At 47.5% G+C, this 19,215-nt stretch overlaps 1 protein-coding gene across 1 annotated transcript in view; it reads left to right on the top strand.

Moving 5' to 3' along the window:
- The window catches only part of NOL11 (nucleolar protein 11), a 423,141-nt gene that overhangs the window by 126,843 nt on the left and 277,083 nt on the right, over positions 1–19,215 (top strand). The window contains exons 8-9 of the mRNA XM_086930931.1: positions 9,373–9,449; positions 19,025–19,148. Coding sequence (XP_086787057.1) covers positions 9,373–9,449; positions 19,025–19,148 — 201 coding nt within the window. The remainder of the gene's footprint in view (positions 1–9,372; positions 9,450–19,024; positions 19,149–19,215) is intronic.

Below are 19,215 nucleotides of genomic sequence, written 5' to 3'. Positions count from 1 at the left end.
GAAGGAAACAAGCTACCGGGGACCGGTTTCTGGCATTTCAGCCGTCTTCGGCCCGGCTTGCTTGAATCCTGATGGTGCAATGAGCAAGGGACTCACATCTGAGTATACCCTTCCACGCTTAGGGTGGACAAAAATATTTACAACAAGGGGTGGTGAGGGACAGAGTCTCTGAATTAAACAGAATACTCTCACCCAGTCAAGAGATCAGGGCTAGATCCAACACCGTTTTTTAGCTCACTGCACCATCCCAGTTTCAGAACCTGACTGTATGCAAATTAGTCTGTTCCTGTCCCAGTGCATGATGGGAACAGGGCAAACCAAACTACAAAAGCCAATTCTTACACTGGGAAGGAAACAAGCTACCGGGGACCGGTTTCTGGCATTTCAGCCGTCTTCGGCCCGGCTTGCTTGAATCCTGATGGTGCAATGAGCAACCTGATGGTTCTCTGCATCAAAGCATGCTACTCTTTGGCTCGGAAGGAGCCTCCTGTTGGGCTGAGGGCCCATTCCACTCGGGCCACGGCGGCTACTACTGCCCTGGGCCGGGGCGTCCCCTTGCAGGACATTTGCCAGGCGGCTACGTGGGCCTCGCTGCACACCTTTGCGAGGCACTACTGCCTGGACAGTCCAGTCCGGAGGGATGGCTTCTTTGGCCGTTCGGTCCTCCAGGACTTTCTGGTGTAGGATTGTATTGGTTCGCAGACCCACCACCGGGGTTGGTATTGCTGGGGTATCTATTCTAAGGTAAGGAATCTAATACTAACCTGTTTCTTTCAGATGAACAAGTTACTTACCTTCGGTAACGATATATCTGTAAGAAACAGTAGTTAGTATTAGATTCCTTACCGCCCCACTCGTCCTCCCCGTTCTGCGAACTGATACCTAGGGTTAAGGACATCCCTTTCAGGGCCCTAGTTTCAAATGGCACCAGTGTTGGTTCTCACATGGCTCTGCGTGTTCTGGCGCGGAAAAGCTGTGTACAAAGAACTGACGTCAGCGCGCAGTGGCTGCGTCTATATACTCCAGCGACGTCATCACGGCGCACGACGCCGACGACTGACGCGGAGCCGCAGGGGACGCCTGCAGACGACGCCTACCGACGCGCAGGGGTACTGCTGCGCAAAAGTTTCCGGATCCAGACTGATGCCTGGGGATATTCTAAGGTAAGGAATCTAATACTAACTACTGTTTCTTACAGATATATCGTTACCGAAGGTAAGTAACTTGTTCACCAGGCACAGACACCATCAGCCGTCAGTGCATGCTTCCACCAGGCACACACACCTCCAGACGTCAGTGCACGTTTTCACCGGGCACACACACCTCCAGCCGTCTGTGCACGCTTTTACGAGGCACACACACCACCAGCCATCAGTGCACGCTTCCACCAGGCACACACACCACCAGCCATCAGTGCACAATTTCTACTGGCAAATACACCAAAAGCCATCAGTGCACACATCAATTGTTAACGCATCCACAATTAACTATTGTAGCAATTGCAGTATGGTGCACTTTACTTTTAAACATATTCATCTAAAGCGCAGCATGCCACCATTGCTACAATTCAAATCCAACCCACATAATTCCACTACACACCACATGCATACACTCCATAACACAGCCGGGTGTACCCTATGAACGGAGGCCCTTTGCCCACCCTCCGAAGCACCTCAAATAGATATTGCCATGCCGGGGTGTCAGAACGTTTTCTCGAGTGAAGTAGTGTGGCTCACTGGTTAGAGGCGGCAGACCCGAGAGCAGAGGACGGCCCGGGACCAGGGTTCGATTCCCGGTGCGGCAGGTTTCTGGACCAGGGTCAGCGGACTCGATAATTCTCTCGCCTCGGTGCCCACTCTGATCAGCGATCACACTCGGCAACTCTGGGCATTAGCTTGCCTCATCTTCACTAACGGCCCCACCAGACCGCCGGGGATGCCTGGTCTCACCCTGGAGATACCCATTAAGGGACCATCTCTCAGGGAAGCCAGGAAGGGTTTCGCAGCGGTCGAAGCGCCTTGGGACCCTACGGGTAAGTAGTGCGCTATATAAATGCCAATACAATACACACCAAGCACGCCGCACGTGGGAACCTGCTCCGTACCCTGTCCTGGACCTGGAACAGCCGGAATATATTTTGGGAGGTGTTCCTCCCAGGGACAAACCTGCTCTGGTCCAGGTGTACCAGTCTGGGGAGTACCACTGTGAGTCTATCAGCCAGGATCCTCCCCAGTATTTTGCAGTCTGTGGTCAGGGGGCTGAAGGGGCGATAGGAGGCCTTAAGTAGAGGATCCCGATCGGGTTTGGGGAGCATCGCCAGCACGGAATCCCGCATAAATTGAGGGAGGAGTTCCAACTCCTGCGCCTCATGAAAGACCGCACCCAGCTGTGGGACCAAGTGCTGGGAGAATGTAGAGTATAATTCTACCGGGAAACCGTCATGTCCCGACGCCTTGTTTTTGGCCAGGCGACAGATGGCGGCTTTGATCTCCGCCGTTGTGAGTAGGGCGTCCAGTGTTGTTCGCTTCTTGTCCGCCCTGTCCTGAGTCGACTTCTTGTATAGTATGGTGTAATAATCGTGGAAGGCTGATAGAATGTCAGCTTGCGTGTAGACCACCTCCCTGATGGCATTGCGAATGCCAGTGATTGGCTGCGTTTGCGAGTCTTGTCTAATGAGCCAGGCTAGCAGGGTACCGGCCCGGTTCCAATCATTGTGGACTCTAGTGGTGTATGTGCGAAAATTATATCGCCGTAGGTTGGCGTACGCTTCCTCGTATTTGGTTTTGGCCTCCGTCAGTTGCGCTGGAGGGATCTCCTGTTGATCTGCTGCCTTAGATAACTGCGCCACTTGTTGTTCTGTGGCTTGTACCGCCCTCTCCAGTGTGTGCCTCACTCCTGTAATTTGCCGGATGCATGCTCCTCGTAACACTAGTTTAAAGGCATTCCATTCTAATGACTGTTGGACTTGGCCCTTATGGCAGGTTCACCCCTAGACTTTTTGCTTGTAATGGTGACCTGGTGATGGTGATTTTTGGGTTCTGCGCACTTTCACTGTGTCCCAGTGGAAAGTGCGTGCGCACTCTGAGTGCATGTGATGATAGGCCTGCCCTCCCATAGGAATGCATGGGGAATGTATGTGTCCCTGGTAGTTCCTGATGCGTGGGGTGTACAGGTTCGAATCTGATATGTGCGAACTCGTGAGAGTGAATGCTTTGCAATGGTGTGTGTTGCATGAGTGTGTCATATCTAGAAGTGCCACTTCTAGGAGTTGGCATATTAATATAAAATGTGTCTGGCGTGTGATTGGCTGGAGCAGGCTGGTGAGCCTGGCTCCAGGAAGGCTGGATGGGTCTGCCCGGTGGTGAGTGGGAGATTAGCATGAGTGATGTGTGGGAGGAGTGTACCTGTGTCCTGGATGGGCTGGGTTTTCCCCACACAATGCTGGCTCCGCCCCCCTGTGGTGTGTCTAACGACCCTAGCCTCCCCAGTGAATGAAAGGGGTGGTTGGGCCATCAAGGGTACTCAAGAACCAGCTGCGACTGGTTCCGCCCCCACCCTGCACCTTCAGACAAAGGAATGTACTGTATAAAAATGGGGCTGTGTCCCCACTGAAGTTGTTCTCTTCCAGGATCCTGAGGGGGCTGTTGCTGCTGTCGCTGGGCCAGAGGACCGCCACTTGGAGAGTCTCCCTGCCTGGAGACCCAGTGAGCTGGCTCTGGGCACAGCCTTGCCCCCCTGCCTGCCTAGGAGGACTTTTGCTGGACTTGCTGGAACTCTGCCCTGCTGAGGGCACCTGGGAGCGCTTTGACTTCCCCTATAGCACTGGGAGCGCTTTACTTTCCCCTTGTAGCGCTTGGGAGCGCTGTGACCCTGTTCCTAGCGCTGAGAGCGCTTTATTGTTGTCGATCGCGCTTCCCCGCCCCGCATTTTGCGTGGGGAAAGCAGGGGCCGCCCTGCGTTTTGCCGCCGGTTCGCGGCTGCCCACGCCGCACCTGTGGCTGTAGTTATTGCCCTTTTTGGGCTGTGCCCCTTTATTTGAATGTGCGAATGCCACCTCGCTGCTTAAGTTGATTGAAGGCCGGTGCCCACCCGGCATTGCCCCGTGTTTCACCGCCGCAGCCCGGAGTGTTCTAAAAACGTTGCCGGGCCGCTGCCAAGTGCGACCCGGAAGTGCCGGCCTCCCTGCTCGGGGCCGCGCTGCCATTGGCGGACACCCGAGGCAGGAAGCCAGGCAAGTTGCAGCGTGACGGGGCCAGGCGGAGAAGCAGGAAGCAGCCTGCACGTCCTGCCGAGGCTCCCGAGTGAGAGGAGAGCCCCGGACCTCTGCCAACCGCCGGTGAAGAGGAGCCGTCCCAGAGAGGAGCCCCCGCCTGCCAGAGTACCGGTGAGTGGGGCAGAGGAGAGACGGGAGGGGCGCCGGGACACATTGTCGGTGTCCGCCCCCTCCCCCCGTAGCGTGATCTTGAGCTGAGTGTGTCTCGAGCCCTGAGAGGCTTCAGGGGCATTGCGTGTTAGTGAGCCCAGCGAGGCTCCAACGGTGGCCACTCTTGTGTAGAGCCCTGAGAGGGCTCAGGGGGCATTTCATCAGTGTTTGAGCCGCGAAGGCTCCCCGGGGGCATGGTTAATTAGGAGCCCGAGGCTCCAGGGCCCCATTGTTGCTTGCGAGTCCAGAGAGGCTCAGGGACAGTTGGCTTGTGCAGAGCCTGGAAGGTTCCAACGTTGTGACGCCACTTTCACCCAGTTGCCCAGCACTTTGTGGGCAACTGCCACGTTTAGGCTGGTGTACATTTGGCTCATTACAGCCTGCCCTAACTTTGGACACAGGGACTGCCACAGGTGGTGGCTAATGTGGATTTTGCGCTATTGTGGTTGCTGTTCTTGCACCTCTGAATGTGTTGGTAATACGTCATGTGCTTTGCTTTTACACCTCTAAATGTATTGTGATGCATCATGTGTTTCCTTCCTTAGACCCCTACAGGTATAGCAATACTTAGGTGGTTCCCTTCTTGCTAGTACAGGTGGTACTAGCGAGGCCCAGGTCCCTAGTGTAATCTCCTAAGGTAGTGAGGGTTGCATAGGTGGTGCTCACCTGGTACCAGTAGTGACTGGTTATATGTTATTTTTGTGCTACAGTTTTACATCCTAAGTGCTATTTTTAAAAGTGTTACTTCTAAAAGTGCTGATTCCTGACAGTGGTCCAGGTGGCCATGTCTTGTAAATATCCCCTGTAAATTCTGCCCGTGCCCCTGGCACATTGTAAAGTGTGTGTTTTATCTAATGTGTTTTGGTGTAATACAAAGGCTATTTTTACATATAACCTTGTGTGGAGTTTCCTTTGTGGTGGGCCTTGGGTGTTGTTGCTGGGGTGCGTGCGCAAATACTTAACTCATATCGCCTCCAAGTTTAGCCTTGCTGCTCGCGCCACGTTACCTAGAGGGCGAGTAGGGGTTATCTTGGCGTGTAACTCCCTTGCCCTGACTTAGGAGTGGTGGTCTCTGACTGACTTTGGCGAAAGCCCTGGCCAGCCAGGGATCCCATTTCTAACATTGACCTAGCTGGTGTGGTTCCTGTATTCCCTGCAAAGTAGTGTTGGATGGTTTCTGACTGCTCGTGTTGGAACACTAGGTCTGTAAGGCAGTCCTTCGGGAGGCGCCATATAGGAATCGGTGGTGTGGGTGGGCGCCATACAAGGATCACGTTGTGTGCATCGTGATCTGATACTACCCTGCCTAAGTAATCAGAGTGCTGAAAGCGTGGAAGTATAGACTGCATGCACATGAAGCGATCTAGGCGAACTCGCAAGTTGTGGGGTATAGAATGAAATTAATATATTTTGGAGGTCGGTGTGTATGTCGCCATGCGTCCACTAAAGACTAGTGGGCAGCCCACGCGCGGAGTGCGGCTGTGTGCGTTAGGGCTGGGGAGTGTTTGATGGGGGGTAGGATCTATCTAGTTCAAGATCTAGGGAGCAGTTGTAATCTCCTCCTAGTATCCACGCGTAGGATCTGAATTACGCTAGGGTCCCCCAAAAAGGTGCCTGGTCTATCGTGGGGGCATAGATGCGACCTATGAGAATGGGCTACCTGTCTAGTAATACCTCCAGTAGTGCGTAGTGTCCCTCGGGGTCCACCTTTCTTCGTAGGGAACTCCGGGTCGAATCCAGACCAGCGCTCCTCTCGCAAACGCGGAGTAGGTTGTGGAGCAGAATGTTCCACGCCACTTCCTTTAGAGTTTGCGTAGTTCCTCCTGAGTGAGGTGGGTCTCTTGTAGGGAGATGATCTGCTCTTGTTGTCGCTGAACTTAATCATATATCGCATAGCGCTTTCTGGCTGTGTGCATCCCTCGAATATTTAAAGTTAAAAACTTAAAGTCCGTATGTGTCATGGTGGATGGTAAGGTGTGTTGCTGCAGTGTTGGGTCTCTGAGGATGAGTAGCCTCCCATCCCTCGCCAATGGGTGTCGCTCGCGAAGCTGTGTGGAGCTGTGGGTGTGCGCCCTCCTATATGGGGGTTAACAAGAGGTCATGGTGCAGGGGTTGGGTGAACTAAGAACTGGGGTCGGGGAACAGTCCCAATACTGGGGACCCATCGCTGGGAGCGATACGTCCAAACTAGCTCTCCTAGGGAAAGAGAGCATTAAAAAGTAACCATGGGGTGGTGGTGTGTGTGGGCGAGGTTTTTCCTTGATCGGGCTCGTGGAGGATCAGTGTTCGTCGTCTGGTCCCAGGAAGTGTCGGGACGATGTTGCGTGGATATCCTGGGAAGGCTGCGGCTTTGTAGGGGGGGCCCGGGAAGCTATTGACAGGCCCATCCCGCAACCATCCGTTGCGAGAGACTGTGGGTAGCGTCTCGTAGATAGCCTCCCATGGTTTATCTTGCGCATTCATCAACTTATGAGAGCCGCTGTCTTGGGGGGTGACCTGGGGTGGCGTGATAGTCTCCCTTAGATGAAGTCTCGTCGCCATCCTCCTCTCCCGCCAATGAGAACAGATGTGGGGGTCCGTCCATGTCGTCTGAAGGCAGAGAGGCCTGTAGAGCCATCACGGCTCGCTGAGTGTTCCAGCGTTTCTGCATAATTTGCTCTAAGTCTGGGGAGTCTACTGCAGGGCTCCGTGTCACAGTGTTCTCTTCATTGTGCCCCCTGTTTTGGTTGCACTTCCTGGGTCGTGGCGCCCTCTGTCTCTGTCCCCGCACAGTCTCTGTTCCGGACAGCCACGTGCAGTGCTAGCCCGCCCAGTCTCATGCCTCCTCCGCATTTGTAAAAAAATATAGCAATGTTGTTGTGGATATTTTTGAGTCTTGCGCAAATAACAGGGAATATTGGATATTATTCGCTCTTTCACCTCCAGGAATTGCGATCTTTGTTGCTGCACAGCTCGTGCATAATCTGGAAATATCATTATCTGTTTGTCTTCAACCCTCAGGGGGCACGATCGTCTGGCGGCTCTAAGCACTGCATCCCGGTCTCTAAAGTGGAGGAATTTCGCTAACATCGGTCGGGGGGCGCTCCAGGCTGAGGTCTGCGCGCCGGGACTCTGTGGGCGTGCTCAATGGAAAAGAAGGTAGACCGGTCGGCAGCTGGGGTAAAGGACTTCACCCACGCCTCCATGTGCCCCACCGGGTCTGGCCCTCAATTCCTTCCGGCAGCCCCACCACCCGGATATTACAGCGCCTCGAGCGTCCTTCTAGGTTGTCCGTGTGTGCATCCATCGTCGATAGACGGGTCAGGACATTGCGGATGGTTGTTTGTTGTTCTTTCACCGTGGGTTGCAGGTCAGCCACTAGTTCCCCCCCCCCCTTCGTTGACCTGGTCAGCTAGTTTTCGGTGGTCGTCCCTGATAATGCTTATGTCGGTCGTCAGGATGCCAAGTCGCTCCTCCATAGACACCCTGGTGAGCCGCCAACACTCGGTCTAGCTTGTCCGATATGCGCCATCTCTGGCACAGTTATGGTTGCGTGGCCCCGGGTTTCCCCATTGTGCCTTCTGGGATGTCCTGCCGTTTGCCAGCAGTGTGTTGTTGTGCCGAGGCCTGGGAGACTCTTTGTGGGCCCCTGAGTCCCTAAAGTGGGTCCTGGATATGGTCTGTCCCCCACATGCCTCTCGGGGTATAGTGGGCGGTTCAGGTGTTCAATCTGAGTATGCCCCTCCCCGTTCGCGCTCCGTGGCCAGCACTGTGCGAGGCAGTTTTCAGGGTGCATCCAACGCGGTCCCCTCCGTCTTCAGAAGGGGCTTGTCGCCGTGAGATGCCCTGTGTGTTCCGGTTGCAGAATATCTGTTCAGTTGCCTGAAGCGACGATGTAAAACCTTTTCCTGCCTGTTCTCCGAATTCTTATTGTTGCAACTATGAATATACACTGTGCCTATTTGTCATTTATTTTAATTTAGTGAATTGTATGCCTTACCTTTAAGGTTTTGAAATTGTTTTATGATGAATTCAGATAGGTACTGTAATTTTAAAAATGTGTGTTTTTTAAATAAAAAATTATTTTCGAATATATTGATTTTATTTGTACCGAATAAATCTATATTGTATATTGGATGGCATTGGATTATTTGACTTCTTAATTCCTATTTTTGTTGTCCTCGTGTTGGCGATATAAGATTCCTACTGTGAGTGTTCATTTGTGTGCGTATTCACCCAAAGGGGTTTCTTTGTGACACAGATATGTGTGCTGTTTCTACTCTTCACTTTTCTCTGCACCAAAACACCCAGCCTGCAATGGCAGTGCGTGTGTGTTAAGGAACAGGACCTCCTGGTCACAGTACCCATGGTAGCTTTTACAAGGGACTTGCATGTGGCTAGAGAGGTGCCAATTTGGGGTACAAAGGTGCTGTTTTGGGAAAGAACACCGGCCCTGGGAACCTGATTGGCCGGAACCCATGGCACATCAAGTTAAAGCGCATCAGAAATCTGGCAAAATGTATGGGGTGGGGTTACTGCTACAGAAACCCACTTTCCTACAACAGGCGACCTGGATGCCATAGAAACCGCATCAAAACTAGGCAAAAAGGTGGGGCTAACCATGCAAAAAGAAGCACTTTCTCATACTTGTCCTGACCATATTTTTTACTGCCTAAGAAAAGAGTATGGTCTAATGTCACCACTTGAGTAAAGTTCCACTTTAATGTGACCAATACCCCACCTCCCACACACCTCAACCCCGATGCTTGAGCTAACATCTAGTGGACATGCTGAGTGCGTTTATGTATGATGAATTTATAGCACATGCATCGTAACCAAATTCTGTGCATGTTTTAGAGTCTGCTGGGACCAATGTTGTATACTGTAGTTGCATACTATGTGTTTCTAGGTACTTGGCATGCTAATCATTGGCTTGTGGTATGAACTGCATTTCTTTTGTTGTTTTGTAGAACATCTTTCTATATGGAACACTAAGTTTCAGACTCTTCAGGCTTCGAAAGAACTGCCACAGGGGACCAGTGGTCAAGTAAGTTTTGATTTGCGAATTTTCTACTTTGTACACTTTTTCACCATCTACCTCGCCTTTTTTCTAATATTATTCAGGTGACAACCACTCATGTATATTAATCTGTAAGAAGTGGTGGCCACCCCCTTAAAGTACACCAGCAAGGGCTAATCGTCTAATAAATACGTGATTTTGCTGTTTTACATCTTGCAGATTAGTAGCCCGATATTTTTAATGTTCTCACAGAAGGAACTTTGTCGAAAGTGAAGACAGGTTGTAGTTACTTGAAAGGATTTTTGAGTGTAAATTTGTTTAGTTCATAATAAAGTTGTTTTCAACTTTGATCAGTATACTCATAATCTGATGTATACACATTTGATATTCAAGAAAGTTTGCATCTTAGGAACTGCTAAATCGGCTGTTAAAAATCAAACACTAGACATTGGGAGGCTCACAAATCTAATATGCGGTTAATGCAAGTATAGGTAGCAGCACAGCAAATAATCAAGACAATTGTCATTTCAACTGACCAGAACTCTTGCTAGAAAATGGTCAGTTAGAGCCTAATGATAAAATACGTTAAACATAGGATAGTTAATATAGGTTTTCTCTCCGTTCAAGTCTGTGGAACCTAATCATGTGAAAAAAAGGTGTTCCATTCAGCAAAAGATCATCTAATAAGCTGGTGACAGGATCTTCTCTTTGGAAGGAGCGCAAGGCATTCTTGAGGAGAAAATATCATTCATGAATATAATACTAAGTTGATTATTCTTTCAAAATCCCACTTCTAGTTGCCAACACTGAAATCGAGGTTTTGTAGCGTGAATCTTTTCTGAATTCACATGCTGTGCATTATTCTGCCTTTAAGTGGTTGGGTCTGCATTTTTCCAACTTCTCTATTTCTTTTGCTTTTGTTGTTGGGTGCTGACCGATCTGCCCATTTGCTGCTTCTGGTGATGTTGTGCCTCCTCCTTCTCTGGAAGCTCCGACCTTTTGTCGCCATCTTTAGATTCTTTTTTGCGCAATGGAGTCAGGAAGCCTGCTGAAGGAGTTCCAACGCCGAGAAGTTTGAGGAAGAAATTCCATAGTTTCATCGAACAAATCATTGGATCGAAACCAGTGAGGCGAGTATTGATTGACCTTAAAGAAAACCCGTTTGGGGAGCTACCTGAAGGATGAAGATGGAGAAGACCACTTTCCAGTTTTGTTCCAACTGCCACCACAAGTTCTCACAAAAGGACTAGCATTCGGTCTGCAATCTTTTTTTACTGGTTGACCACAAGAGTGAGGATTGCAAAGCTTTTTCGGCCTTCATACCATGAGGGGGTGAGAGAGACCGAGACGGGCTCATCACAGCATGCAAGACCAGCAGACAACTCTGTCCCTAAAAGACTTTGGTCTTTCCATTGAGGAAGTGGACTATGTGGCCAAGGCAGCTGAAGGAGAGTTATCAGACCTCAAAGGGAAGATCATAGACGTCAAAGAACATGCTCCATAGAAACTGTTCACGTTCGAGGTAAGAGTCTTCCTCGAAAAAACAGTCTCAAAAATCAGACTTGAGACTGTCACAGGGAACCACTTCTTCAAAAAATACGATAGCCGCTGGGACACCCCGACAACAATATCCCCTCGGAATACTGAAAGGAGACTCTTCAGGAGGGACTGAAAAGCTGTAGATGTTGTGATACAGTCACAGCAAAGACGATTTGGTGTCGAAACAAGATGGGTCTCGAGAAAAAACAAATGTTTGTTATCTGAGACATCCTCGAAGGGCTCTTCGAAGAACTCCTAAAAAAAAAAAACATCCGAATCTCGACGCTGAAAACAAAGCGGCAGAGGGAGAAAGGAAGCGGAAATTTATTGAGGCCGAAAATGCTGCGTTAATTCAAAAGAAGAGTCTTTGATGAAAGTCTGAAAGGGTTCCGCATCCCTCAAAAAGGGTCAAAGTCAAAGGAGCTGAAAGACCTGAAGTAGATAGAGGAACTTGAACCTCCTCTCACTCCAGAACTCCAGAAAGAGTTGGATTATGAGGAGGAGAAACATTTGGTGGGAAAGGTATGTCATGTATCAGAGGGTATGCAGACCAGGTGCAGGATCTGGAGACAGACTCCACAGAGGAAAGGGTAGACCGATACCCTTCAAAGTCTTCACCCGCAGATGATATAGGCATTTAAATCGGAGAATAAAACATGCTGCGGATCAATATGGGATCCAATTAGAGGAAGAAAAACCACAATCCTGTTTTTTATTGGAAACCCTAATATCGATGCAAACTAGAATCCGTTTCTACCCATGCTTCCTAGTGTTTTGGATCAGGGAAGAGAGGCATTCAAAGAACCTGCTTTATGTCGAGCTGAGAAAAAATACCAACATCTTCGAAAGATCTAGCCTATATACAGGGAGCTAATGTAGCACCTGCCTGAACAATTTAAAAAGAGGGCCGCACATTTAGTGGAAAGTGGCGAAGAACATTGCCAACACATTTGGATGGGGCTGAAACAGCTAGTTGGGGAATGATGTATGTGTCACGCGAAGAAGACACTCGTGGCTAAGTCTCTCCGGATTCAAACCGGAAGTGCAGACCAGTGTCCTCAACATGCCATTCAATGGGGAACGGTTGATTGGCAGTATGGTTAATGACAAACTCAACATACTAAAGAAGGACAATGAAACAGCCAAGACAATGGGTGCCTTGCAGTTCAGAGGATCATGCAGAGGAACAGGGGCTTTTCAGAGACCCACACGAAGAGGAAGTTTCCAGTCGGGAACCTCACATCAAGGTTTCCAGGGAACAAGCCAGGCATCCAACTCTCAGCAAAGTTGTCAATACCAACAACAGAGTAGACAGCCCTTTCGGGGAAGAGTGGCCACAGAGGGGGTTCAACTCTCAATCAAGTGACTCAACAACGCAAACACGCCTTTCTTAAAAACCATCTTGGAGAGTTACTCAAAAAGAAAATCATTACCTACATAGAACACCTGTAGTAGGAAGAATAAAACATTAGAGGAAATGCACTTCAGACAAATGGGTCTTAAACCTAGTACAAGTCTGATATTGCATAGAATTCCCCTCTTCAAGAGGACCAAAGAGAAAAATTCACAACAAGGAGGAAATTGCATGACTCCCAAAGGATGTGGAAAACTGTTGGGTAAAAATGCAATAAATAAGGTCCCATAGAAGGAAATTAACATGGGGAACTGCTCAACATATTTCCTAATTCCAAAGGTAGATGGCTCTTTAGGACCAATCTAAGACCTCAAAATCATAAACCAGTTTGTAACGACTCAGAAGTTCAACATGACATTTTTACAAGACTTAATACCGCAACTACAAAGAGGAGAATTCATGGCTACAATAGACTTGAGATTCGCTTACTTACACATCCCAGTGAATCCTCAACACAAAAGATTCCTTCTTGTTTGTGGTAAACAAGACTCACTATCAGTTCACAGTACTGATTTTTCTAAATTAAATCAGCTCCAAGGGTGTTCACCAAATGTCTAGCAGCAGTGGCAGCTCACCTAAGGAGATGGAGCATACACATTTACCCTGATCTAGAGGACTGGCTGGTTTGAGCAAACTCCTACCAGAAATGCAAGGAACACATGCAATAAGTAATAGAGACTTTATTCTCACTAGGATTCTCCATCAACTTAGAGAAATCGTCTCTAGAACCACAACAGGAAAATATATTTTTGGGAGCAAGGATAAACTCAATTCAGGGGAAAGTGTTTCCCAGCAATATAAGCACAGTCTTTAATAGCAGAAACTCACTTGTACCAGAGGCTGCAAGCTCCGACAGCAAGGACGGTGGGGAGATTCCTAGGAAAGATAGCATCTTGCATCCCCCTAATCCTGTGCGTGAAGCTTCACATGAGACCTATTCGGGAATGGTTATAAGTACAATAGTCACAAGCAACAGGGAGTTGGAAGGGTCTAGTGGTGGAGCAGGTCAAATGTGACTCAAGGTGTGGCATTTCAACAACCAACTCCCATCAGTAACAATTAAAATTAATGCCTCACATATAGTGTGGGGAGCACATATGAACTCATTCAAAATCAGAGGGGTATGACGGGAGAGGGATACAGTTCGTCATATCAACACCCTACAACTAAAAACTGTTTTCCTAGCTTTAAAAGCCATTCTGGGGCAGTTGCTATGGAAAACGATATTGATTAAAACAGACAAGACAACCACAATGTTTTATATTAACAAACAGGAGGGAACACAATTCCTTCAGTTATCAAGGATAGCCCAGGAGATTTGGACTTGGGCAGTTCAAAAGAGAATACATTTATTAGCATTTCATCTTCCAGGAATGGACAATACGGAAGCAGTCAAGCTCAGCAGACCGGTATTCTGTTCCCACAAATGTTAACCAGAAAGTCCTCAGAGAAATCTTCAAAATACCATACCACCATTGCGGTTGACCCGGGATAGTATTGGTAGCAGGAAGACTCCTAGGCCGGGAGTCCCTGTTTTTAAATATATATACCCTGAACACAGATGACCCTTCCTTCTTTAATGGAGTCTCCACTCTCCTTGACCAATTTGATCCCGATGTCTTATTTATCCGCTGAGACTTGAACTTATGGCTGGACTCACTGGCTCTCCGAGACGCATGGTGCACACGACACCCCAGAAGCCCAGGTTACACATTTCATTCCACTCCACACTCTGTTTGGATGCGCATTGATTATTGGTTTATCTCCGCCACCACTTGTCAGTGGATGCGGGACGTAGTGACGTTGCCACGCACCATTTCGGATCATGACCTGTGCTCTTACATTTCATGATCCCCCTACAACACAGGCTGGGAGCGCAGATAGTTAATTTCCCACGACGGCACCATTAGATGAGGTGTTTCGCTCAGAGCTTCAGGGTGTCGCCCTTGAATACTTCGCACTCATCTCAGGGTCTGTCACACAGCACTCTGTATAATGGGATGCCATCAATATATTGGGTCTGTCATGCCCCTGGGTTGTGCAACATTTACTCGCCAGCAATGCTCACTGTGCTATCGGTTGGTGTCCGCCGGATACGGAGGAATCACTACTCCGCCCAGTCACGGACGCCCAGCTCCGGCGAGGTCCATCACGCCGGCTCTCATGCACTTTGGAGACCAACACACAGGTACCTCCGCTAGTTGGGCCCCGGGTCTCAGTGTTGCCGTCTGCTCGACCTTGCAGCCTTCGTCTCTCTTGTTAATATGTCCCAGCTTTTATTACAGCCCGACTGGGGTTCCGACGGACTAGAACTGGGATCTCTGTGGTCTGTGAGGGCCCCCCACCAGGACCCTGGCTCTCTGAAGTTGGCCGCTTCGGTACCTTCTCCTGCTGGGCCCTGGTCCACTCTGTCGCTGTCTGCTCATCTCCGCGGACGTCGTTCTCATGGCCTCACTCCAGTTCTCGCCACTGCTCAGCCGGGTTTCCTGTAGGGCAGGTCCGAGATGCTTGCATTTCAGGAGGGGCCTCTCCCGCCGGCTCCTTCGCTCTCTGGGGTTGGCTGGGCTGGGCTGGCGTCCCCACCCGCTGGGCTCCGGTGCTCAGTGCTGCCGCCTGCTCATTTTTGCAGCCATCTTATTCATGGCCTTACCCCTGCTCGCATCTCGTACCGGCCTGGTATATTTCATGCCATGCCCAGAATCTGTGTCTTTGCTCGTGCTTTGGATTCTCCTGCGACGTCCCAGAGTCCAATGTTAATGGGTGGGCGTCTCACAACTCCAGGTATGATAATAGGTGGAGTAGGAGACTGGGGCCAGGACTCTCCCCCCTGTAGCACTTCTTTCATCATGCCCGATAGGCGTAATTGCTAGGCCCCAGCTCGTTCTTGGAGCTTTGTCGTTAGGGTAGCAGAGCTCGTAGAGCCCTGGGTGTTACACACAGCGGTTTTCCCCCCGGGGAGGTCAAAATAAGGACCGATTAATCCTCTGAGCCCTTTTACTAAAACCTGATGTTTACTGCAAATCGGGGAAATGACAGGATTGTGCAGCATTGCCCAGCAGCTCTTTACCTATGCGTCCCCCATCTTCAGTAGCTTGGCCAAGCCCCCCCAACTTGCCTATTTTACACTGCCTTAATTATGTATGTAAAGCTCTTTTACCCCCGGGCTTGCCAGCGCTATATACAATTCTTTACATTGAAAATAAACCTGCAACCTTCTAAAAATCTCAGTTGCGATACAGAGTTAGAAGGAGTAGTTACAGAAAAGAGATGTCCAAAGGTGGGGTGGTGGGGGAGGGGCATGGGGAGAGAATCTGAAAAATGCGATATCACTGCCTCTGGGACGTACATCTGAAACCATATAAGGAGGGACCGAACACCAAATGGTTGAGCCTTACGCCCACAAGGAAAAGGAAAGACCAGAAAGAAGAGGATTCTGGATATAGCAACTAGATGCAACTTATCTTTCACCATATGTATTACACCCAGGCATTGTACTCCACATCTCCAGGTTTGCACCCATAGCCCACCACTCCAGTCTCTTCTCCATCCTGAGACAGCTCCTTTTGATCCTTTTCATCCCAGCATCTGCTTTAGTATCAAGTAGGTACTTTTACTAGATTGGTTCTCCTGCCTTACGATCTGTTCCTACAGTGCTCATTTGCACCCCTAGCCACATACCCTTGTCGTTATCATTTGATATGGGTTAGGCTCTGACCGGGCACTCCTTTCCTTGTGCAACCTTTATGACATAATAAGGTAATTCAGTTGCTTTTTCCAGCCAGTGACCATTGGATCTTCTCCTGTAAAGACGTACTCCAAGCGCCTGATTTTCTGCCTTATGAAAATATTGGATACAATGTCTCCAAAGAAGTCATCCATCTGCCTTCACTTCCTTTATTGCCCCCTCTGCGCCACATGTACAAAACAACCTTTAATTGCGATAATGTCTAGAACACAGAACTACAACAATATACATGTAGGCCTCCAATACTATACTTATTTCAACCCCTTGAAAAAAACAGCAGTGGCAGGGCCAATAGTCTGGCATTGGTTGCCAGCCTTTAAGCCTTGTCAATATTTGTTTTGATGTGATTTTTTACAAATTGTAGTGGTTGCCGGGGACTCCACTATCAAATTATTTAGGTCTCAAACAGCCCACATAGCCATAGTAGTCTGTGGCACTGAAGGGAACTACTTTGTGTGCTGCTGTGCTCCTGGTTAAAGGGAGATATGCTATCACTCACATGTTAGCTAATGGATGAAGTGGGCTGACCCATTTCCCCATGCTGTAGTGGGTGGGGAAAATGTTAATTACAGAACAATGGATGAAGAGAGCAGATTACACGTCCCTCTAAGTGAAATATATATATATATCTTCGAGAATTAGAAGCCTTTAATTGTGTGTGTATGTATGTATGTATGTGTATGTGTATATATATATATATATATATGTGTGTGTATATATATATATATATATATATATATATATATATATATATGTATGTATATATATATATATATATATATGTATATATATATATATATATATATATATATATACACACACAATTAAAGGCTTCTAATTCTCGAAGATATATATATATATATATATATATATATATATATATATATATATATATATATATATTTCACTTAGAGGGACGTGTAATCTGCCCTCTTCATCCATTGTTCTGTAATTAACATTTAACACACATATATATATATATATATATATATATATATATTGTCTTGAGACCCTTCTCTCTTGTGAATACTCCGATTGCCGGGGGTATTCAACATGTTCCAAGATAGCGCCTATTTTGGTGTCTGAAGGGCTGGCCCCTTGTTGATGTTTACCACTGTTAGCAAACCTGCATTTAAACCGGAACTGCGAGGTATCGGTAAGAAACACAGAGGAAGGCTAACGCCGACACGTTTGTTTGCTGAATAAACACTGTGAACCTGTTTTATATATATATATATATATATATATATATATATATATATATATATATATATATATATATATATATATATATTCCACATTTGTAAAGTGCGAACATTCACCCGTAAGGGTCTCCAGGAGCTGGGGGCTGTCGGGGAGATTAAGCAAGCTATTGCCCAGAGTCACATGGTGCTGGGCTAATCTGGCGCCGGGGATCGAACCGTGACCCCCAGATTCAAAAAAACTCCTAATGAAATGATACAGGATTTGACCTCTTGCATGTGACAGAGAAAAAGGGATATTGTCATGAAAGAAATGTCTGAAGGAATAAAGTTTCCAAAAAAGTGTTAAAAATGAAAAAAGAACTCTTGTTTTTTAGGACAAATTCTCTCATGAATGTTGAGTAATCAAATTTTTATAAATGTTTTATTGTAGTATTTATTTATTGAATGTATTTATTGAAACGATTATTTGCACACACTTGCATTTGAAATTTGTCAAGTCAACAGCTGCTCAGCGTTGCATGTTTTAATTGGTGCCCGTAATTTTGTCAAGTCTGTTTGAAAGTGGCTGGGGAGCCAGCCGAAACGCGTTAAGTGCGTGTGTGTGTTTTTACACACAAACACACACACCCTTTCAGGCATAGAGTAATGAATGAATTATGCAAAAAAAGAAGCTGAGAACTCTGGGTAGTTCTCAAGTTTAGGTAGAAAGCAGCTCCTGTATAGAGCAAACTGGACACCAGCGACAATCTAAATCTGCTCACCTTAAATGTCTGTTCATTTCAGGGTGGCTTGGTTGGTATTTTACCAATTCAAAGCTGTAATACTGTGCCTCGAGTGGCAAAAGGCTTTTGTCATTTTACAGCACAGTATGGATAGCACTGTGCTAGTCCTATGCTTAAAAACTTTGCTGTAGAAATGGCAAAAGACTGTCCCTTTCTATCTGAGTGGATGGCACTGTTTCAATCCTATGCTTAAAGACTTTGATAGAAAGGCAGATATTGGAGGTGAGCAGATTTAGAGTGTCGCTGGTGTTGAGGGTTCTTTATACAGGAGCTACTTTCCATCTAAACTACCCAGAGTTCTCTGCTTCTTTTCTTGCAGATACATATGTGTATATTACATTAGTGAAATTAAAAGAACTTGGATAATACCAGACCTTAAGTCTCAAACCATCCTACCCAGAGCCACCAAATGTCATTTAACAGACGTCAAGCAGTGTAGCTTATAGTGTGCCTCTCGGCTTTGTATAAATTCCTTGTTCTGCTATTTCCATCCTTTCAGATTCGGCACCCTCCCTCTCTCCCACCCACTCCACTCACATACTTCCCTTACTTTTTACAGACCCTTTTTATACACAGCCCTACCCTCACCACCGGTAATCCTTACTGATTACTTAAATTTGAAAACTTTGATCTCCCTTAACCTCTTCCCTCGAACACCCACCCCTTCTCTTAAGCTGTTCTTCCACACTCCCACCAACTCTAATAGTCATCACAGTATACATTAAGCACAGTCTATTTTAAACAAATCATTTCAATCAGGATACCACAAAAATATTACTTTTTGATGCTTTATGGGTTTTGTATAGTTTGCAAGAAGCATGAAAAAGGTGACATTTATTTTTGTTGCTTTTTTAGTTGTCCTTGTATGTCCTCACTAACATGGTAACTTATATGGCAACATATTTTCTGTTTTGTAGCTATGGTGTTATGGAGGAAGACTGTACGTCCCTCATGGGAAAGTTCTAGCGGTCATCCCATATCATTGTGAAACTTCATCTTTAGCCGCAGCTCTTGGGAAGCGTAAGGATATCCAAGACCCAGGTATGAATCAAATTATAAACTGGATTTATCAAAAAAGAAGGCTGTTAATAGATTCTGAAAATCCAAC

Source organism: Lissotriton vulgaris, chromosome 7 (genome assembly GCF_964263255.1).
Source record: "Lissotriton vulgaris chromosome 7, aLisVul1.2, whole genome shotgun sequence".
NCBI classification, from domain to species: Eukaryota; Metazoa; Chordata; class Amphibia; order Caudata; family Salamandridae; genus Lissotriton; species Lissotriton vulgaris.
The sequence above is the reverse complement of the archived record's forward strand: the minus strand, read 5'-3'. Positions and strand labels throughout refer to the sequence as shown.